The 24658-nt window shown below is 37.4% G+C and overlaps 1 protein-coding gene across 3 annotated transcripts in view; it reads right to left on the bottom strand.

Moving 5' to 3' along the window:
• Positions 1-24658, bottom strand: part of LOC136874206 (zinc finger protein ZFP2) — a 179776-nt gene that overhangs the window by 30010 nt on the left and 125108 nt on the right. For 2 of the 3 annotated variants that reach the window (XM_067147839.2, XM_067147840.2), the window contains 2 exons: positions 22414-22543; positions 18310-18405 (listed from right to left, as the gene is read on the bottom strand). In XM_067147839.2, coding sequence (XP_067003940.2) covers positions 18310-18405; positions 22414-22479 — 162 coding nt within the window. In that variant the 5' untranslated portion in view covers positions 22480-22543. The remainder of the gene's footprint in view (positions 1-18309; positions 18406-22413; positions 22544-24658) is intronic. The other variant, XM_067147841.2, reaches the window with a different exon arrangement.

Genomic DNA, 24658 nt, shown 5'->3' with positions numbered 1-24658 from the left:
ATTGCAAAATCTCTGTAACACAACTCTTTTGTCAGAAATCACCCACACGAAATGGAGCTGCTTTCTGCGGATTATTTCCTGTTCTCTAATCAAGTAATCATGGTGATAGTCCCTATGTGGCCTTGCTGGAAGTATAAATGCCCTCTCCTTTACAACCTATAAGTTAAATAACCTTACATAATCATTACAGGATCAAATAAAGCTTCACCCACTCTAATGCTCATAATTCTATTTTCTAGAAATATAGCCACCCCTTTAGTCACTATTTTATCTAGCTAGATTATATTTATTTTAGTCAGTATTCTCCCACAATCTACCCCATCCAAAGCCTTAGGTAAGTCAATTGTGATACAGCCCATTTGACCTTCTGAATCTAAAATATCAGCAATGTCTTGCTCAAATGCTACAAGTTGAACTATAGTACAATAACACCTCCTAAACCTGAACTACCTTCTGTCAAACCAGTTAGTAATTTTGTAAACATGTATAATATAATCTTAAGATAGCTGCCCATGCAATAACAGTCAAGATGACTAGCCTGTAATTATTGGCGTTACAATTACCACCTTTTATTTATAGAACAACTCTCCATTTGTTTAGTAAAGCTCCTTCATACAAACAGTAATCATTTAAGCACTACAGACGGCAACTTCAGTAAATCCCCAGAAAACTCATCACACACAGCAGCATTTCTCATTTTAAAGTTTTGTATCATATTGTCATGGCTTTGCTGGTGAGACCTAGTGTACACCGTGCATTATATCTTCTGGTATGAGCTAGAAACATTTTGTTACGTTCAATGATCTGTCACAGTCTTATCCTTTGCTCTGACAATAGAAAAATGACTAAGATATGAGCAAAGCTAGTAGTGCCATTATTCATGCAGCCAGTCCCTGCTATAACCTCCTGAGACCTGAATTTTTTTTGTTACAAAAATATTGTTACTTATCAAATTATCTTTTATTGATCTATGAAGGTCCAACAACACCACCTTATAAATTAGTATACCATTTCAACAGATTATGATTCACATTTTTGTGATGTCCTCAATTGTGCACATTAGGTCACAAGTTATAGAAATGTTTTGTCTATCAAGATGGTTTTAGAATTATTTTATTGGAAGATTAACATAAAAAACTGTGCTATTTCACTAACATTAAGTAAAGTAAGCAATCTATTATTGGGAATAGAAGTTAACAAAGCAATTTCTGTCCTTTGTAAGACCCAGGTATGCTGAGTCTTGGGTAATGTAAACTTCCCATCATAATCCCCATTCCAATAAACTTTTTCATTTTTGAGTTTTTTACTGCCAAATTTTTCCCTTTTTCTGTACACTTCTTATGTTTGTATTAACTGTAAGATTATCAATGGTTGCATCGCTTACATATTGTGAGAAGTAATGTAGTGGTCTCCAGTCCTTAGCAATTTTGGCTCCTCTAATGGGTTCATCACAGATAGGTATGTCAGAAAAAAAATGATTCACTTTTGTTCCACTTCTTTCTTTTCACTGGCATTTCTGGTGATAGAACTGTATTGACAATGTCACATTCTGCTTGTTGCAAGTCTTCACTTCTTCCATTTCAGTGGGTTTGGCAGACTGATATCTAATAGCAACTTCTGGCTCAGTGAGGAAAGCAACGGGAAAATACCTTACTCCTCATTTCCCCAGTATGTCTAGGCCATCTATGAACACTAATGGTGGTGCTGTTGATGATCCAACCAGCCTTCAGACCAAGGACTGAATATACATACATACATACATACATACATACATACATACATCTTCTTGTCAAAGTCTTTTTTAACACAGGTCCATGCGGAAATGGGTGAAACTGTCATCCAAGTCAGGTACTGCAGAAAGACATGATATTAACACTTTTCCTGTGCCTTCTCAGTGACGGGTGTGATGCCCATTTGCTTATGAACACTGTGTTCTTGTTACGTGATGCAGGACTGTGATGCCCATTGACCATAGCCATGGCCGACTTTACAGAAGGCCGCGGCGAGCGAAAATTGGCAACCCCGCAGTGAATGGCTAGTCTGCTCTGTGTAGCCCACTGAGTTACATGGGAGATGTGTCACGCGCTCGTGTTCTCTTCAAAATACAGTAACTAAATTAAATGGTACCGTTGCTTATCTGTGTATAGTTGTTGGTTACAATGCCAAAGACTTGTGTTGTGCCGAATTGTAAGTCTAATTATCGTTCATCGATAAAAACTGAAGGATTTGTGACAGTGTTTGGGTTTCCTAAAAATCCACAATTGAAAGCCGTGTGGGAACGTGCCATTCCTCGAGCCAATTGGGTACCTACCAAATATTCCTTCGTGTGTATTAAACACTTTCTTCCTGAAGACGTAAGCTATGTTGAAAAATACAAGGATGGTGATGGGAACAATCGGGAATTCACACGGAAGAAGCCTGTATTGTTATCTCGTGCGGTTCCAAAGGTATTTCAAAACTTACCATCGTACTTCAGTAAGTGCTCCTCCAAGATAAGGAAATCCCCAAGGTGAAAGAAGGGAAGAAGAAGAAAAACGGACAAAATCTGCAGAGGAATGTAAGAAGACCCTAGCTGAGGAAGCAAACAAAATAAAGACGTTTGAGTCCTTTGTTTCTAATATACAAAAGAAATTGGCGGAGCATAAAATTGAGTGGTCTGTAAGTACTGGTGGAAACTACTGTATTTTGTATAAATTAGATGTGTCAAACATACCTAAAATAAGGTCAAGTATTAGGGTAAACAAGGATTTTACGGTCGGAATTCACATCAACGGTGGCGTAATTCCTAACACAAATGTTCTTCATTCTGGCTCTGTAATATTTCGAAATTCATTATTAAGTAAGTGGAGCCAGTTGTTCCAAGCAATAGAATTTTGCCACGACTTTTTCTTACCTGAAAGTTCTGTCAATTCACTAGTTGTGCAGATTAATAGTTTAATAGACAACCTAAAATCTGAACTTGAAAACCAGGAAGATGAAACTTCAGAGATTCTGCTAAAAAAATTAACGTTTCTGCAAGATCAGTTTACACTTGTATTTTTAAAGAAACCTAGATACAACGTCACTACAACTCTAAATGCATTCCTCATTTATATGCAGTCTACAAAGTGTTATAACGCAATTACGTTTAACCATATTTTATCCCTACCTCATCCCAGAGTTTTACAAAAATTGTCTACTTCCTTCGCCATATCTCCGAAAGCTGATGAAGAAAACAGTAACTTTTTAAGTTACATTGTCAAAGATTTATCAAGTTTAGAAAGGGTTGTGAATTTACAGATTGATGAAATATATGTTAAACAAGTTTTAGATTTCAAAAATGGGCATTTATTTGGTGTTGCTGCAAATAGATCTGTCGATTTAGCTGAGACAGTTCTGGCCTTCCTCGTTAGTTCTGCTTTTGGAAATTTGAAAGAGGTTGTTAAATTAGTTCCAGTGAAACAGTTAACAGTTAACTAGCGGATATTGCAAAACGTGTTATCAGGGAAATACAGGATTGTGGATTAAATATTTTGTCCATCATAGCCGATAATAATGCTGTAAATCGTGCTATGTTCAAAGAACTAACTAAACATTCTGATAGTAATTACTGGTTCCAAATTGACGGAAACCCCCTAAAAACCTTTATTTTATATGACAGTGTCCATGTATTGAAAAATATACGAAATAACTGGCTGAATGTAAGTGGCATTAACAAGTCATTTATTATACCTGTATGGGAAGGTTTAGACTCATTTTCAAATGTTTCAAGTTCAGTTGATTGTAACCCTGATTTTAAAGAGATAACTCAAGCATCGTTCAGTGACATAAGAGAGATCTATAAAAAGGAGTCCGATTTACTGATTAAGTCTGCACCAAAGTTAACATTTAAAAGTGTTTATCCAAATTCACTTGAACGTCAAAGGGTTTCTTTGGTTACAAACGTGTTTCACGAATCTACAGTTTCTGCCCTAAACAAGTATTATTATAAAGGTACTGCATTTTTTGTTAGAATAATCCTAATGTGGTGGTCCATTGTTAATATTAAGCGTCCTCTCGCCCATGTTGTTAAGCGTAATAGTCTTCAAATGCCTCTCAAAAATTCCGAAGACGAAAGGTTGGCTTTTCTAAAGGTATTCCTCCAGCGGTTGTCCACATGGAAAAAGAATGACGAAAATGACTCCTCAAAAAAGAATTGTTTAACCAATGAAACTTACGTAACAACCTACGTATTACGTGAGATTATTATTTATGCTCTACATACTGTGAACCCCTCTTATGTGCTAACTGGCAAATTTCAGAGTGACCAATTAGAATCCAGGTTTGGTCAATACCGCCAATTAACAGGGGGAAACTATAATATATCAGTTACTCAGGTAATGGAGGCCGAATTGAAAATAAGCTTAAAAAGCGTACTTGGGATTCATTCAGCTAGGTACGGGGCAGTTACTTTTTCGAAAGAAATGATAATGTCCTCTTCCGATACAAATTCAAGAAAAAGTACAAGAAGCCTTTCGTCAATTACTGTTGACGATACCTTTTACAGTATTTTAGAAGACAAGTATACCGAAAACATACATTTTGATGAGTCAGGTTTTATTTATGCCTGTGGTTACATTTCGTTCAAGCAATGCTCAAAAATAAAATGTGAAGAATGTTTGGCTTTGCTAAGAAATAAAGAGCAAATAAATGACAGCTACTTCAATCAAATAAATAGGGGTGGACTTTCAGTTTCTGCAGATTTTATTATATCAGTGTGTAAACATGTTGTTGGAATTACGCAGGCACTAATTTCTGATAAGTTTGAGGAACAATTTTTAAAATGTAAATGTAACGATCAACGCCAAGTAATTCAGCATCTTGGTCTACTTGGCATTTTATCAGATATTGAATTGTCAGAAATTGCCGAGAAAACTTGTGCCTGTGGATGTAATGTTATGACAATAGTTACAAGTATTGTCTTAACAATGAGTAACATTTTTGTTAAATAATTACAGGAAGTTGAGGACTGAACGGGTAACTTCTCATACTAATCACAGAAAACTCGCTATTATGTTTCTGTAAATATGTCCAATAAAAACTGAGAGGAAATTGGTTTTGTTACTTCATGTACTCACTCTTCACTATCCTTTCACTTTAATGCTGATAATAACAAATACTTTATTTCCTTATTTCAATTCCTTTCGTAGCGAAGCAAACGCGTGCCAAGAGCTGGCAGTGGCCATCCAAGGCTAGAGAAGTGCGGGGTTGCAAGGTCGAACGCCGCGGCCTTATGTAAAGTTGGCCATGCCATAGCTCTGTTAGTCTGTCGACATTCAACACCGTACACAGCAACAAAACATACTACCATGCAATATAGTGGTATCCTTCAGTCACAGAGTATGCCTGTGATTTCCTGCCATTCCATCCACGCTGCCTTTATCCTAATTTGTACATCAACAACTATCGCACCATCAGCCTGAAGGCGAGCTTCTAGACACCAGAATAAACTTGGAGTTGTAAGACGGTTGGGATGAGTCTAGTTATCCAGTTTTCGTTTTGTTCATTCTAAGGTCGTATAGTGAGAAAATGCTATTCCAAACTTCAAACTGACTCCACAATCAGGTAGTGCAGATCAGCTTCATAAGAGAGACCATGCTGAAGACAAAGAGCAACGGGGACAGAGGGGAGCATTGGTATTCACCAAACTTCACTTGAAGCTCTCCAAGACGTTGACAGTGCTACATACACAATCTGTGGTGTTTGTATTGTCCCCGTAAATTTTGTGCTTGAGAATGTTTTATTATGTGCCTATAATAGCCTGTGTCATTCATTCTGTGAGCAATGTTTTATGTTACATTTCGCAACAGCCTGCTAGCCCATTCAGTCAGCTTTTCGTCCGGTCCAGGTTTCAAGCGTATTGATTTTCTCCTTACCCTCATCGATCGATAACATATGGCGATCATGTGACAAACTGGCCTGTTTCAAGGTTCAACTCTCTGCCTCGTGTGCTGTTCGCTTGCCATCGGTATGTAATTTCTGGAACAATCCAAGCCAACTACGAGATACAATTGAGTGTACACAAACCAATGATGAGGCTATAACACGCAGTGTTTCCTTGTTCAACTCCTATTTTACCTTCTGTTCTGCGAGAGACTGCGAGCCTAAGTTACGTTACATGAACATTTGACATTCAGTCTGGCCTAGCACGGACTTGTATTAAAATTTTATGTGTCAGTTTTACCTTAGCTACAACATTAGAAGAAAGAAGAGGATCTCTACTACCAGCATAACATCAACACCGACTCTGGGATGTCTATCCTACTTTCAAGAGGACTTAATCATCGAGCATGAGACCTGAATTCTACAACCATGTGCTGCTAAACATGTAGGCATCACTAACATCAGGTGGAGAACGTGACCAACATCGTCATCAAGGGAGCAGAATAGACCACCTCGGGAATTGAGCTGCATCGAAAAATTTTCGTAAAATTTTATAACATTTCCTCTCTGTCTTTGTAAAAAAAAAAATGACTTTCTTCTTTTAATTATTATTTCTATTCGATTTTGCGTAATTAGTGATGGTGTGGTATTTCTCACCTTTTCCGTCTTAGGTAGTTTTTGAGTATGGGAGAGTGTGAATTGGGATCTGTTAGTGTAGATTTGTAGTAGTTTGTCATCTGAGAATATTTTTCTCTCTGTAAAATTATTTAAAATCGCGTTTAAAAATCAATGACCTCTTGGATAAATAAATGTAAAAGTTAAAATAATTATTTAAAATTTTTGTGAAATATTATGGGACGAAATTTCGGTTGTGTGCCATCTATTATATTTAGATTGTGTTTCATCCAGTGCATTACCCCATGATTATGCAGAATGTCATCCTTATTTAAGTATTAATACAAGTGTTGATGGTAAATTTCAAAGCCATTGCTAATAATTATTTAAGATCGAGTTAAATGAAATTTTAATGGTCATGAGTGATAAATGAGATTAGAATATTTCATGTGGAATATTTAATATGTGCTCGATTACAGTGTAATATGCCTGAAATATGGTGATCCTGCAGGATATTCATTGATTTTTGGAAGCATGTGTCAAGGGGTTAAAATGCACTCTGATATAAATGTGGAGCAAATGTTGTGATGTATTTCAAACGTTTTGGTATAATAAGAATAATTATTATAATTCATCGACACTCTATGACCACGTGTCCGATGATATTCAGTATTAATCCAGGTGATGTGCATGATTATTGTTCTACCAATTCTTCTGAATAAAATTTTTGATTTTCGGATGAGATCGCCATTGTAATGATAAATAATGTTCAATTAAGTGATCATTCTTATTCAATCACGAGTAACCTTAGTTGTTCAACATTCTGAATTTAAAGTAAGGCCATCTGCCTATTCCATTCTTCCATCTTTTATGATAATAATCATAAATGAAAACTAAAGCCTACGATCCAAGGGTAAATTTGTATATAAAATCCATGTAACCTGTGTGTGTGTGTGTGTGTGTGTGTGTGTGTGTGTGTGTGTGTGTGTGTGTGTGTGTGTGTGTGTGTGTGTGTGTGTGTGTGTGTGTGTGTGTGTGTGTGTGTGTGTGTGTGTGTGTGTGTGTGTGTGTGTGTGTGTGTGTGTGTGAAGTAGATATCGATAATTTTGAAGTGCTACTTTTGACATGTGGTTCCTGATCAGACCAGTTGTTCAGCACGGTGGATTAGATTATTCCAGCATTGTCTGTATTTTGTTTATTTCTTTGATATTGTTGTTGATTAATTCTTATGCTAAGCAAGTGAATAAGATCGTAAAATTTTCTTAAAAGCAAGCATAAGCAAGCCTTTAAAATCAAAGAAAGAACTGTTATGTTACAAATCATTAATGAATATTTATGTTATGTAAAATGTGATTTATTTCAATTAACTCCATTTAATAATTTCTCGAGAATATCTATAATTTAAAATATTAAATTAATAACATGTGTTATTCGAGTAATAATCAGTAATTAAGAGAGAAACTAAAGCGGATTTGTAAATACTGTACAAAGGCGATTTGAAATGTATACCATCGTTATCCACCACTAAGTTAAGTGGTACTTTAGTGTTTTGTTTTATTTAAAAACACAAGTGGAATCAAGCTTTGAAATAATTGAGGATCAGAATGGTTTAGGATGGAGTTCATCCACTTTAATGTTAACTTGCAAAGCCAATGGAGAGCTAATTTTATTTTAATTTATTCTTTCATCATGGCCCAATATGTCTATGATGTCCAAGAGATCACAATTAATTAATTTGTAAACTCACTCAACGAGCTTAGCTTCATGAGAGCCATGATTTTCCTAGGCTAGAATTATGTTATTCTTAAATTTTATTATTTGTGCCTATAAATTGTTTACTTGTAATGTTGTCAACCCTTGTCCTTTAATTGCCTCCAAAATTAAGATAGCTGGCAGACGAACGGTCAATCTCGGATCTCTCAGGTGATGGCTGAGCTTGATTGGGAAATTGGGGTGGATTTAAATTGCTTTCCCTACGTGGGGTTCTGTATGGGTTGTCTCCATGCATGGGTTTTAAATCGTTTTGCCGTGTGGAGTTCGATCTCGTGCTGTCCAGTGTTTCTCTCATTGACTAGATGCGACAACATTTTTTCAATGCTAATTTTGTGACCTTTATTTGCCCAAATTCTTGTAGCTAATGTAGCAGGTGGTTTAGATTAATGTTCGTTGTTGTTGATGGTAAATTTAGATCCTTGCTGATGAATAGGAATTTTAGATTTGTTTGCGGTGTTCAAATTTAAATTTAGGTAGATATTTAAAGGTAATGTTAAAATGAGGAAACTCACGAGGTTAAGGAACTTGCTTATGCTTACTTGATGGGCTTGATTCTCAAAATAAGTTACGTCCCGATTGTAATCCCACTTACTTTAATACCGCCGTTTATTATTAACCTCGGTGCGACGTAAAGCCCCTAGCAAAAAAAAAAAAAAATTATTAACCGATAGTTATGGAAGGTCTTCAACAACTTTTAGCAGATACTGTACCAGGAATGCCGGTCCAAGCTGAAGTCCCCACACTTAAAACTTGAATTACGCGCTGCACGCCAACTCATCACCTCGCTACAGCATGAAGTTTGTACGCGACGTGGAGCTTATGACGTCACAGCCTGCCTCCCCTTGTGATGGAAGGATTACATCATCCCGAGAACATTTGCAATGTTCTATGCATAATAACATTCCTCGGAATAAGAATTAAATTATGAGATCATCATCGTGTTGCCGCATTCTTTGTCTCCATTTCCACTAAGTTTGGTGCGAATCCAATGAAAACTACAGGAGATATTCAATCTATCTTTGCAATTTGAGTATATAAGGAGGGCTAATTTCCAAGGCAAATCAGTGTGGTAATAACCACGGTCAAACCCAGTCGGTCGGCTTGTGGTAGTCGCGATGGAGCCGTCAGTAACAGTTTAAGTTCTCCGATGTTGAAATTAGGACTCAAATTTTGTCCAGATCGCGAGTGATAGAATATAACTTGTGCCTTGCCAACATTAACATTTTCAAGTGATTGATTATTTAGGACGGGTGTTTTAGGACTTGTGTCCGTTTTTCAAGTGCTCATATGCCAAGGCGAATGAGACATTCTGAACAGTGATATGAACTCTGAATGTTCAATATCAACAACAGATCTATCCATTTTAAGAAAATGAAGCATATATTTGTTTGAAGTTAAAGAGTCCTCCAGATTAATCCCTTTGAATACTTTGAGGCTAATACTCAGAATATTGTAATAAAATACCAGTATATTGCATGGTATATGCTGTAAAAAGGAATCAAGTCCTAATTAGATCTGCACCCGGAAATAAAAATAGGTACCGTGAATTCCAGAGCGCTTGAACAATTCTTGGCAATGCCTCAGAAAGCCACTGCATTTCAGAACGTGTTGTTCCAAGGCTGCGAGTCAAGATGACAAGAAACGTCTTACAACTACAGCCATTTGGATATCTTACTTCACAAGTGAACTCAATCACTAAAGCAGAAGTTCATTCAGATTCGAGCAACCACAATTTAAACACTGACTGCACTGTCCTTTCTAAAATAACTGATCATCACCTGTCCTACTGGAAGATTCAAAGAGACTTATCACTTGCTGATCCCATTTCCTACACTCCTCAAACTCATGTTTCATGCACAATTTAATAATGGAGCAGAAAATCACAAAAACTACCAAGTTCTCCAAAATACAAAGTTGGGATGAACTGACAGCTATCTACAAACAAGAAAGGAAGGTGAAAAACTACACCTTACCAATCTCTATTCCTACATAACTTACAAAACAAAATTCAACTATTTTGGAACATAGAAGAGGAGGACGCTAAACGATCATTTTCTGCTCTCTAGTTTTAAATGGCTAAAATGTACTAGAAATGTTTCTTTCCAAAGAGTGTGGGGGCAGATGATGAGAACACTTGGAAAGAGGCGCGATTGTTAAAGAAAGTTATTAGAACAACGTGCAGCATCAAACAGACACAAGATATCGCAAAAGAAATCTAAGTACAGCTGATGAGGGTTCAAATCCAGGCCCTCTTAAGTTACAGATAGACGGCTCAGCAGTCACAAGCACCGAAATGCGGGCTTCAGTACTAAAGAAAACTGTACTACAAATTAAAATAATTTTCAGTTGTGTTCAGTATTAAGGGTAGATTTTGTATTGAATGAACCTCAGTTATCAAATGACATTCCGATATTATCAAATGCAGGTCTAATATCGAACAGTACTGTATTTTATTTTACAAATAAGTATGAAGACGGGTGAAAACTCACAGGACAAGAAATTAATGAACATTTATGTATGTTAATACAACCTAATATTTGAAGGATACCTTCTGAAGACACCATTTTACCGGCAAAAACAGATAATCATACAGACACTGCACCTTAGTAACAATACAACGATTTCATCAAAATCCTGTCAACACCAAATTTCTGAGACTTCCTCATGCTCGCCAACATGGTAATGACTTTGACCTATCGCTTAACACAAAGCTAAGTTTGGATGGGTGAATTTAGAAATCTCATATGTTACGTAAACTGACCAACATCCTTATTTTGCAATGAGATGTGTGAAATGTTCGGTATTTAAAGGGCGTTTGATGTATAGTGCCTTTACCCTACTTAAAGATGTGAATATTTTGTACCGGAAATAATTAACTCGTCTTAAATGCAAAGTGTCCACTAAAATTGGGTAAAATATAGAGACAACCCTACCCAGAAATTGTATACATGTGTGGCACCGTATATTGTGCACGATACGAATATAGCTTCTGTAAATATGTAGGGTACTCATAACTCTACAACATTCAATACCAAGCTTGGAAGGCACTGAAATTGTTAAGATGATTTCCTCTTACTTTAAAATAATTCTAGGCACTATTTATTTTGAAATCTAGAAATTTTACTTTTATATCGTTTATTTATCTACCCACTGTTTTTATTATATTCAATTTTGGATTTTAAACTATGGCCGACTTTGTTATTTCTATTAACTGTTCTACTTCTTGTGCTGTGTAAGATCCACTCCACTGTTGCAGTCATATGACCTTGGTACCTGCCCAGATATTCCTTTGCTTCCAGTCCTGTCATGTGTTTTGTGGCATCCCTCAGAAGTTGGTGTGATGTTCGCACTGCAATAACTGCCAAACTTTTTTGTTCTTGTGCTGGCAATTGACACTGATGCTTGCTGTGTTGTGCCCTCATTTGTTTTTCTGTCATGGTGTTCGATTGTTGGTACGCCACAAAAGCTTGGTACCATATGCTGACCAAGGATAAAACTTCTAAATTAAGGTCAGAACATAATCTTCAAAAATACACTTTGTTGGCATGGTAATAAATGGCTGAATCCAGATGCTTTTTGTTGGCCAAAAACAAAACATGATGTTCAAATTAATCTCCCAAAATAAAGAACGCCACTAATGCTTCTTACAGCCATGCATGACGATTTCTTTTTTTTTTGCTATCTGTATTAGGTCGCAATTCCACAGATAGGTCTTATGGCGACGATAGGATAGGAAAGGCCTAGGAATGGGAAGAAAGCTACCATGGGCTTAATTAAGGAACAGCATCGGCATTTGCCTGATGCGAAAATTGGAAACCATGGAAAACCATATTCAGGGCTGCTGACAATGGGGTTCGAACCCACTATCTCCCGGATGCAAACTCAACTCCATGCCTTTAACCACACAGCCAACTCACCATTTCGAGGTTAAACAAAGTACAAAGAGTAGTTGCTTATTGTTTGCTACTTACCTCACATTGTTTTAAACAACCCATGGAGTGATATTAAAGTTCACCGTTCGTATTGAAGTTGAACTCCACACTCAAATTTTTCATTAATGTTATGTTACAAAGCTATCAACTTATATTAAGATATGAACATAATTACAGATCAAGAAGGTATTGTTGGCAGAAGACTGAAAAATGCCCAAATTCTAGTGGAGTCAAAACACCACATCTAACTGCATCCATACCAACATCTAACAAAGCTAATATAAGTTAATGTTCATGGCAGGACACCTTCAGCTACTTCATCCTGACACTCAACTCTTAAACACATCTCCAATTCAAACAGAAAATGTTTGCATTCCATCAGCAAAAGGGACGGCAAAGTAGCCAAATTCATGCACGTCACAAGTGTTGCAAGTTGAATGCTGATAGTTCTGAACAATTAATTTGAATACACCAAGGTTGCATGCAATCCCGATGAACCCATTCCTTAAAAACTGGAATGGACTAATCTGGGCCAATGCTCATAACAAATTCTGTGAGGTCAAATAAGACCACACTGCCTAGCTACCAAGGCTATCTACATAGATGTGATACCTGTTGCTTGTTAAGTTCCAAAATGGGAAAATAAACAAAAAAGTAAATGCAATGTCAATATTAATCTTATAGCAGATAAATTCTACACAATGTATATGCGTAGATAATGTTTGTAAGTACAGAAGATATTATGAGTAGAATTTTTAAATAATATAAATTTATAAAGGATGAGCTGTGTGTTTAATAGAAAAATTGTTAGTGTGAATTATATAATACTGCATTTTAAGAAAATTTCTTCTTCTCTTGTTAATTTAAAATTTAGTGCTAGATAATAATGTATTTTTATGTACCATTTGCAACAGAGGCAGACACCTCATTCGCAAATAAATGATTTTTGATTTGATTTGATTTGATTTGATTTAACCACAAGTACATTCCTCGCTGCTCTTTGTCGACTTCATTCTCATAGAAGTCAACTCCTAAACATTCGCAGCAATAATGGCAAGAAATTCTTCAGAGCAGCGAAAGAAATCAAGGCATTTCCGCGAGACAATACTCAGAAAAAAACAACACTTCACTGCAACTGCAGGCACAGGACTGACATGGCATTTCACCCCTCCTGCAGCATCACACTTTCATGGAATCTGGGAAATGGCTGTCCAGAGTATGAAATATCACCAAAGAAGTGTGATGGGTACTTATTTCTTCACCTACAATAAACTCACCAAACTTGCAACACATACATCCTCTCAACATAGATAAATAACAACCCTTCCAATAATTCTTACCTAACTACCAAATATTCTCGCATAATTAATGTCCTTACACAGAGATGCCAACTTTCAAGAAAGGTAATTCGTAATGCAGCCGTTGGGGGGGGGGGGGAGCGGTCATAGAATATGTTTTTGTAATCTTACTAACTTACATATCATTTAATTTAAAGCTTGTAGTTCCTGTTTGGTACACGTACACTGCATTAATTTTGTGTACAAAGCTATCAACTTATACTAAGACTATAAACAGAATCACAGATCAAGAAGGCAATCTTTATGTCGGCAGAAGACTGAACAATGCCCAAATTCTAGTGGAGTCAAAACACCACATCTAACTGCATCCATACCAATATCTAACAAAGCTAATGTAAGTTACTGTTTTCACGGCAGGACACCTTCGACTACTTCATCCTGACACTCAACTCCTAAACGAATCTCAAAATTCAAACAGAAAATGTTTGCATCCCATCAGCAAAATGGACGGTACAGAAGCCAAATTCATGCACGTGACAGGTGTTGCAAGTTGAATGCTGATGGTTCTGAACAATTAATTTGAAATACACCAAGGGTGCATGCAATCACGATGAACCTTAACACTGGAATAGACTAATCTGGCACAATGCTCATAAAAATTGGTGTCAGGTCGAACAAGACCACACTGCCTAGCTACCAAGGCTGTCTACATAGACGTGATACCTGATGCTTGTTACATTCCAAAACGGGAAGAAAAAAAAAATAATAATAAATAAATAAATAAATAAATAAATAAATAAATAAATAAATAAATAAATAAATAAATAAATAAATAAACAAACAAATAAGTAAATGCAATGTCAATATTAATCTTATAGCAGATAAATTCTACACAGTGTATATGAGTTGATAATATTTGTAAGTACAGAAGATATTATGGCCCGGTTTCTTCAACTCTATGTTAAATTTTGCTTAACAAATGTTAACTAACAATTGTTATTAATTTAACACTTCGTTTAAAAGTACTCTGTTTCACGAACATATTTCCAACAATTGTTACGAAACAATTGTTAAAGACAAATTAACACATTTCCGTAAGATTTCTGAACGCGTTTGGCAGTACAGCGTCTTTTGTTTCTTTATATATAGAGCTCCTAGTGGTGTGTTGAAATAGTATTTTGTCACACAGACACATGGTTGACATTATTATAGGTTATGGTTAGCGGAGACCGCTAAGAAGTAAACATGTCAAGTAAGAGGCAACAACAGCATTATTATGATGAATGCGAGACAAATGTTGTTATAGTTTTAATTTAAAATTATGCGAGTGTGCTTAAAAAATGAAATAACGGAATGTTATATCACAACATTCTATATAGTCTATTATTGTAGGAGTGCAATCTAAGGTTCCTACATCACCGGGAAAATGTTATAATTGATATGTTTTGAATGATTTTCGGGCGTTCTTTTTTTTGCGGGGAAAATAATGTAGTGCCTTGTTAATGCTGCAATGGCAGCAGGAATTCTTTTTAGAATTCTACACACTCTTTTCTTGCCCTCGTGAACATAGTCGCCTACAATCAGGCCTTTTTTCTTTAAAAAAAAAAAAAATACTGTTTGTTCGGGACGTCGACCTATGAGAAGATCTTTTGCCCCTACAATTAGGCCTACATGAAAAGTATCTCGAGGTCAGATGTAATTACAAACCTCCGCTTCAGACGAAGTGGAGGTGATATAACACTAAAGGCGAACAAATTTTACTTAAATATGTCAGGTCCGCAACCCAATAACTTCTGAAAAATTGACGAAACCCTAATTCCAATGCAAGGTGTATATATTTAGGAATTGTGGCATAGTGGTCATCGTACTTGTCTGCGAGCGTCATAGACATGAGTTCGAGTCTCGTTTCAGGGAACGTTATTTAAAAACTGGAACAAAAATATTACACAAATTGCAGTACCGGTACACTTTGTTAATATAGGTATAAACGTTCTCACAGTTACTGCTGGATCTCTTCTTAATCTGTTTATCTTCCAGAGTCGGTTTTTCCTTCGGACTCAGCAAGGGATCCCACCTCTACCGCCTCAAGGGCAGTGTCCTGGAGCTTCAGACTTTGGGTCGGGGGATACAATTGGGGAGAATGATCAGTACCCCCCCAGGCAGCCTCACCTGCTATGCTGAACAGGGGCCTTGTGGAGGGATGGAAAGATCCCGGCATTTGCCTGGAGGAGAAGTGGGAACCCACGGAAAACCACTTAGAGGATGGCTGAGGTGGGAATCGAACCCTCCTCTACTCAGTTGACCTCCCGAGGCTGAGTGGACCCCGTTCCAGCCCTCGTACCACTTTTCAAATTTCGAGGCAGAGCCAGGAATCGAACCCGGACCTCCGGGGGTGGCAGCTAATCACGCTAACCACTACACCACAGAGGCGGACTATATTAATTTGAGGTAGGAAGTAAAGTTCCACTGCAATTTGATCATTACTTTTATTCACATTTTTACCTTCACATTCCCTGAAATAATTAATTAAATTTGTATTCTAAAAAAGTAATCTAACGCGGGACTCGAATTCTCATCGTCGTGATTCGTGGACAAATACGATGACCACTGGACCACTGCTACACTTGACTAATGTGCAACTTTTTGAATATATACGCAGTGCTTTACAATCGGAAATTCGTAATTTTTTCGGAAATTATTAGGTTGCGGACCTAACAAATTCAAGTTAAATGTGTTTGCATTTTAGTGTTCTATCCCCTCCACGTGGTCCGAAGCAGATCCTGCCTGATGACATTTGTCCTCATTTATTTCAAAAACGAAACTGTACGGTATTGACCCAAGCCCTTCTACACGAGTTACTGTTGAGTATCCCCCAGCAGGTACATTAAGCTAGTTGAAATCGATTGGACGCAGGGTCTGACCTATCCTTGTAAAATCTATAAGCAGCTGCTGCACTGGAGAGATTGGTAAGTTTCAATCTGTTGGAAACTCTAACCTATATCGTCTAGTAGGTACCTTGTTGCTGCCACCCCAGGAGGCCCGGGTTCGATTCCCGGCTCTGCCACGAAATTTGAAAAGTGGTACGAGGGCTGGAACGGGGTCCACTCAGCCTCGGGAGGTCAACTGAGTAGAGGGGATTCGATTCCCACCTCAGCCATCCTAGAAGTGGTTTTCCGTGGTTTCCCCACTTCTCCTCCAGGCGAATGCCGGGATGGTACCTAACTTAAGGCCACGGCCACTTCCTTCCCTCTTCCTCGTCTATCCTTTCCCCTCGTCCCATCCCCCACAAGGCCCCTGTTCAGCATAGCAGGTGAGGCCGCCTGGGCGAGGTACTGGTCCTCCTCCCCAGCTGTATCCCCGACCCAAAGTCTGAAACTCCAGGACACCGCCCTTGAGGCGGTAGAGGTGGGATCCCTTGCCGAGTCCGAGGGAAAAACCAGCCCTGGAGGAAAAACAGATTAAGATAGATAGATAGGTACCTTGTTCATTATGGCTTCGGTAATTAGAAATCTATCTTCGGACAACTCTAAAAGGTCGTTATTTCTTAGTATGGGTCGTCCTTTGCCTTCTTCAGTTTATAAATAGTCCTCATACAACAGTAAAGCTTAAAACTTACGTCTTCTACATGTCTCCATTTTGAAATTTTAGCAACTGTTAAGAGGTTTAACACAGGGGTGCTGCTAGGTTAATTTAACACAAGATTTAACAATTGTGAGAGTTAACAATTCTTGATGAGACGACCATTTTGTTAAATTGTGTGTTAAGTCTCCTTAACAGCAGAGTTAACACTTAACATTCGTTGAAGAAACCGGGCCTATGAGTAGAATTTTTTAAATAATATAAATTTATTAAGGATGAGCTGTGTGTTTAATGGAACAATTGTTAGTGTGAATTATAAAATACTGCATTTTAAGAAACTGTTTTCTTCTCTAGTTAAATTAAAATTTAGTGCTAGATAATAATGTATTTTTGTGTACCATTTGCAACAGAGGCAGACACCTCATTTGCAAATAAATGATTTCTGATTTGATTTGATCTGACCACAAGTACATTCCTCACTGCTCTTTGTTGACTTCATTCTCATAGAAGTCAACCCCTGAACGTTCACAGTTATAATGGCAAGAACTTCCTCAGAGCAGATAAAGAAATCACGATATTTCCGCAAGACAATCCTCAGAAAAAAACAACACTTCACTGTAACTGCAGGCATGGGAATGACATGGCATTTTATCCCTGCTGCAGCGTCACACTTTGGTGGAATTTGAGAAATGGCTGTCCAGAGTCTGAAATATCAAATAAGTGTGATGGGTACTTATTGCTTCACCTACAATGAACTCACCAAACTTGCAACACATACGTCCTCTCAACATCGATAAATAACAACCCTTAAAAATAATTCTACCTAACTACCATATAGTCTCGCATAATTAATGCCCTTGTATAATTAACGCAATCAAATGTTTTTGCTCAACAGTAATAAAAAATATTTCAATAACAAATTTGGTTTGAAGATATTCATGTAGTCAAAAGTATTAGTAGCAATAATACAAGATCCCAAATGGTATGCATTAGAGGTTTCTGGAGCCACCCCATCTGCTATGTGATACCTAACACAAAATCTTGGAACAACTTAAAGGAAATATGAAGATTAGGCAAGTAAACAGTAGATCTCATAAAAAATGTATACTTTCCACAGTACTAGCAATCATATACATCGAAATGATATCTGTTGAGCCACTTTCTAACCATTTTCATTACATGACAATGGCTTATCAAATTACGTACATTACCTCAAATGAATTTTCCTGTGTTGGACCTGGCTCTGCTAACTCTAATTTGGCTTCCTTTTTCAGAGATATCATTTTTGATACATAATCAATATTTTCCTGTGGAAAAGAAGATATATTAGGTAAACCACTTAACTCACGTCCACAAATATATTCACCAACAAAAGGGCATGGTAATTCATTACCTGCCAGTTTCACAGTTACTTTCAAAATTTCACTAATGTTTACGGAAGGTTCCTACCACTGGACGATTCTTTAAACCAAAGGCTGTATTGAGACTGGTGTTACTATCCTTGTTCACACATAATGTCATGGAAAGGACAGGAATATTACCCAAATATAAACCGAGAAAAGTTTTCTAGGCATAACAAAAAATATATTGCATCCTACCAGAGGTGGAATTGGAGACATCTCGCACAGAATTTTGGAAGTAAAAAGCCAAAGACATAAACATTACATCGTATGCAGTCTTTTTATATGTCCAATGATATCAAAATAATGGTAGAGTTTGTTTGAACCACTTACTAGTTTAAGAAGTGTTCTAAATATTTGGCATATAGTGAGAAATATATATACTACATTCTCAGCATAGGGTTTGTTTACAGACAGATTAAAATACCTTGAAATATCTGAAGCACATTCTCTACACTGGTTTTGCCTAGCTCAGAAGTGCTACATATTGCCCTGAGACAGTTCCATTTCAATCAACATCCTTGAATGCTTCCAAATATTAAAAAAAGAAAAAAAAAAAAAAAAAAAAAAACCATGAAAGAAGCAGGCTTATCAAATTCCAGAGAAAGATGTGATGTGGACCCCACCCAAAGCAACTACAAATGAAATGTTTTATGACTGCAACTATATTACACAGTTTTCTGTAAAGAACTGTGGGGATGAGCACACCATCAGTGCTGAGCCAGCAATGTTGGCAAGTACATCTGCTGTTTCAGAGCCTCTTTCATGGTCTACTAGGAGACTGTTAACTTTCTCTCTTGGACTCATAAAACCTCATCAACACTAACGGGAATGCAATCAAAAGCTTACATTCAAATATAATTTACCGAGTAAAGTGAATTTAAGTATAAAAGTCTACAAGATACCGACTTCACGCATTCAATATAGAACAGAATGAACAGCAGCCGAACTAAGGAAAGGAAGAAGATGGTGTACAAAAAGGAGAGGAGAATAACGACGAGCAAAGAAAAGAGAACTTCAATTTGCCTAAGTCAACAATGACCAAGAGCAAATTAAAAGGAGCAGATTAGAGACAATTTTCTCAGAAATCAGTCTAGGACCTTTAGACATGCATATCCATACCACATAGACACGGACCTGTATAGGAGGAATAAAATGAGCTTATCACTATTCTGCCTTTCCAAACAAATTCAACATCTGAGCAAGATACTTGTTTTCAGTGAACGTACATTGCACATTGTGAGCTATTTTAACTGTCGTACTTTACAGATGAACCTGCCCATTCCTTAACACACATTTCCTCTAGCAGACTGCAGACATGAGGGTTACCCAGAGTAATCACACCTGCGTTGACCTTCTATCCCGTCTCGAAAACATTGACCAAAGTTTTGTGATTTAACTTCTCCTCTACTAATTAAGTCAGGAGAATTATTTTTTAAGATGTGGTGCTGAAGGTGGTGTGGTAGTAGTGATAGTGATTACGGTTTTAAGAAAAGTACAAATGGGTCAACACCCTGTATTATAATCGGAGGGAAAGAAAAGAAGAGGTGCAAAACCTAAACCAAATATCTGGCAAAGTAACATTGATATTGACAGTAAAAATTACAGACTAATCCAATCCAACCTTAAGACTCTCACTAACAGTAAGTATAATGGGTCACAGCTGTAACATCTGGACATGTCAGGAGCGTTAGTAATGTTTAGACACACCATGCATAGAGCACTGCTCATTTGCTATGTTTACACATATGTAAACCATCTGATATTATTCGCCTGGTGTGAAAATGGGAAACCATGGGAAAACATCTTTAGGGCTTCTGACAGTCGGATTCAAACGCACTATCTCCTGAATGAAAGCACATGGCAATGAGACCCCAATCGCATGGCCAACTTACTCACTTTTTCTACTTCAGTGAACAGAGTTTTAAAAAACGTGATGAGACATTCAAGACAAAAGGTAATGAATAAACAATAGACAGTCAATCAATGGGTACTTAGCACATGAAAGGCACTGAAGCCTCAATCTTGAGACACAGCCTATCATGACTTCATCACTATCTGGACCTAACAAAGGCTACCTCACTGTCAAGCAAAAAAACATTAATTCAGCTTTTTACCACTATCAAACATAGAAAGCACTGCTGTAAAATGAAAACCAACATTCTGTTCTCCAGTCAGTGACCGGCTCATGGATGGAATCAATAAAGTCCCCATCTTGTGGTGAGGATAGGAACTGTGCCTGCTGCCAAAGCTTGTCACACTCCTCTGTGTCAATGACTAACTCCTATGCACCTGTAAGCAGACTGATACGCACTCGAGCGGCTGGGCCAGGACTCCACAAGCAACCTAATACGCTGATGTGCAAGGTCACATATTGGAGACATTTGTGACATCTGTTGGCTTTTTACGAAAACATATCTAATTGAAATCTGTCCTTGGTCCTTCAAAGTGTCATCCGAGTGCTCTGGTATGCTTCTTTGGCAAAGAAAATTTATTAAAATATTGATTGAGAAATCTGTATTCTGTTGTTGACAAGATGGCTTAGACGGAGGTTGCTTGCTCGCGCGATATGCTCAGTAATAGCGGAATTCAAAGCATACTTGATGTTTTAGTCTCTGATTTCAGCAGTGATAGTGAGGAAGAAGTTATTAGTGATCCTGTGCATGAATGAACACGAAATGTATCACCAAAGACCTTTCACATAGTAATATCGTACGACATGGAATGCAAAATGAACTTTCTCCCACCCCTGAAGATCCGATTATGACTGCCGGATTTGAACCTACGATCTTGGTACCTGGATGTGAACACTTTACCACTGATCCTCAGTCTGAATCTTAATAACGATAATAATAATACACTGAGTGAGACATACGGCTGTAAGTTCGTATTTGGGAGTTAGGTTCGAATCTGATCATTCGCTGCCTCATGATTGGTCTCCCATTAGTTCCTTATTTCCAAATGAGGCAAATTTTTGGTTTATGTCGTATTGGTTTCCTATTATTTCCTTACATCAAAATCAGGCAAATGTTAGGCTCATGTTGTATAATTAAGGCCATACCACACACTAAAAAACTTCCGAGGTAAGATAAGTTAATGAAGAATTCAAGTTTTCAAAGGGATCTTTTATGTGTTATATTTCTGTATTGTTCTGTTTGTTGTGTCATGAACAATAGCGTGGAATTTCTCAATAATATAAAATAGGTCGAGTGATAATACGCGCAGTCGATCACCCACTATACTGTTTTAACCAAAAGCTTGCAACACCAAGGTTGCATATTAAAAGGTTGGCAGATTCCTAGCAATGTCAGAGCAAAGGACTGGTGGGTGCATATGGGTTAATGACTGACAGATGAAATGAAATTATACAGGAGAGTGTTGCTGGAATGAAAGACGACAGGGAAAACTGGAGTGCCTGGAGGAAAACCTGTCCCGCCTCTGCTTTGTCCAGCACAAATCTCATAGGGAGTGACCAGGATTTGACCCATGCAACACAGCAGTGAGGCTGACATGCTACTGCCTGAGCCACAGAGGCATAGAATGCATTGCTGTCTCCCTAATAAATGCTAGAGGTGAATTGGCCAATTTGTGACACTACTCTGGGAACTTAATGCCACCAGAACACTTTTGCCTTCCCTATCAACAATGATTTTGTCATTAGCCGGACCCAAATACGTACATCAATACTGTTGTTTATAGTTCCTAAGAGTTGGCAGCCTTGTGTAGCACGCTATCACGTAGTTACAGATAAAGAAATGTAACAGAGACATACCCCGCCTAAATGCCCATGCTCAAAGTGGTGACTGCTGGTGTTAATATTAAGTAAGCACATAGGAAATTTTGCCCCTGCCAAAATTTTTCAACTACCAACGGTTAAATTCTGATCCCTATAAAGTTATCTGGAATAAGACTTACAAGTAAAGCATTTCCTGTTCCTTCATGCCAGGCTGGTTCCTCCTTGATCTTTGTTTCCAGGTCCATTTCACAATGCAAGTGAAGTAGTTAGAAGGTACTGGGATTGTTGATTCCTTCCAATGACCTTACACTGAAAAACAGGCCATGGAAATATATTATCATTTTGCTGTCATTATTATCTAGATTGTTTGTCAACAGGCTAAACAACAAGCTTGTAATTTTACATGATTGTCATCATGGTCATAGCAAAAACACATCAAATTTTACATGACTGTTGATATTGTGAGCCACCTATAGAGCCACAAATTCTCTATGACTGCTACTATGATCACAGCCAAGGACCTCCAAATTTACACGACTGTCAATACAGTGATCACATATATAGGATATCTAATTTTACATGACTGACGATAATGTGATCATAGCTAAGGACCCCCAGTTTTACACGACAGATGATATCGCAATCATAGCTATATGACATCCAGTTTTACAAAGAATTGGAACCACAGCAAAACGACTTCTCTATATAAAAATTCAAGGTAAATTGAGTGTGACTGGACTACACAAAATATCTTGAAAATTCAGTAACTATGCCATTTGCTTCTCACTCTGATCACCCACTATCTTCCTACCATTTTTATCGTCTGAGCTTCCCTTCAAAACTAACTGAACAATTGTCAGTAGGTTGAGATTTGTTGTATCAAACTTTTGCTTCCTAGGATCAAATTCTCACAAACCGTTCTTCTCTCATCAAGCTGATTCATTATTTCTTTATTTGAGACATGTTCTATCCATCTTATCTCCAACAACTTCTGATAACACCACATTTCAAAGGCTTCCAATCTGCTTTTATCAGCACCAGTTATTATCCATGTTTCACTTCCATACAGTCCCATACTCCACACTCAGTCTTCCTCAAGCTGCTGAATCTAAGGAACATAATGGAGAAAAGATTGGAGTTCAGGCAGGACTTAGTGATGAAATTTATAGATATTGAGAAGGCATATGACAGTGTAAGAAGGCAAATGGTCTTCGATGCACTGATAAAAACTGAAAGCAGGCAGAGCAGAAAAAATTGTCAAAGCCATATATGAAAAGTTAGCAAGTAGTATGGAAACTATGATAGGATAAACAAACTGGTTCAATGTAGCAACAAAACTTCAAAAGAATATGTATTATCCCCTCTACTCCTCATTACATTCATGGATGAAATCCACAAGAGTATACATCAAAAAATGGGAAGCAAAGAGACAAAGGGCTTACTCATTGCAGATGACACATTAATATGAGGAGAAGATGAAATGGAAGTACAAGAACAAGTTACTTTGTTGAATCAGGAGATAGAGGAATATGGAATAAAAGAAGCATGGAGAAGTATACAACAGTATTGGTGATGAGAGGTAATAGAGAAGGAAGAGTGAATATTGAAGTAAATGGAAGACAATTAGAAGTTGTGGATATATTCAAGTATATTTGGAGTATACTTTTTAGAAGATGAGAAAATATATATGTTAATAATGTCCTTTTCTTTGCATCTAACTAAACTTTTTTACAAAATTGGAGACGCCAAAGTGCCGAAATTTAGTCCCGCAGAAATTTTCTTACGGGGTAGTAGAGCTACCTACATGAAGCTGATGTATATTTGCACTTTCAAATACCACCTGACTGAGCCATGATCGAACTTGTCAAGTTGGGGTCAGAAAGCCAGCGACTCAGCCATCTGAACCACTCAGCCAGGTGATGATGGGAAAATAAAAAGAGAAATTGGAAAGACAAATGAACAAGTTTTACCAATGTGCAAGATTTATAGTGTGGAACTGGAACGTCCCAAAGAAATGCAAGAAAATTCCGTTCCAATGTGTTACACTCCAACATTTATACAGGGTTATTCACTTAACATGTTACATGAAATAACTTCTAAACCATTAAAGATATCGGCATTCTGTTTTCATATTCGCAAATGATACCCAGGGTATTGTAAAATAATAATAATAATAATAATAATAATAATGTTATTTGTTTTATGTCCCACTAACTACTTTTTAAGGTCTTCGGAGACGCCGAGGTGCCGGAATTTGGCCCCGCAGGTGTTCTTTTACATGCCAGTAAATCTACCGACACGGGGCTGTCGTATTTGAGCACCTTCATATACCACCGGACTGAGCCAGGATCAAACCTGCCAAGTTGGGGTTAGGAGGCCAGCGCCTTAACTGTCTGAGCCACTCAGCCCGGCTAGTATTGTAAA

Source organism: Anabrus simplex, chromosome 5, assembly GCF_040414725.1.
Source record: "Anabrus simplex isolate iqAnaSimp1 chromosome 5, ASM4041472v1, whole genome shotgun sequence".
NCBI classification, from domain to species: Eukaryota; Metazoa; Arthropoda; class Insecta; order Orthoptera; family Tettigoniidae; genus Anabrus; species Anabrus simplex.
The sequence above is the reverse complement of the archived record's forward strand: the minus strand, read 5'-3'. Positions and strand labels throughout refer to the sequence as shown.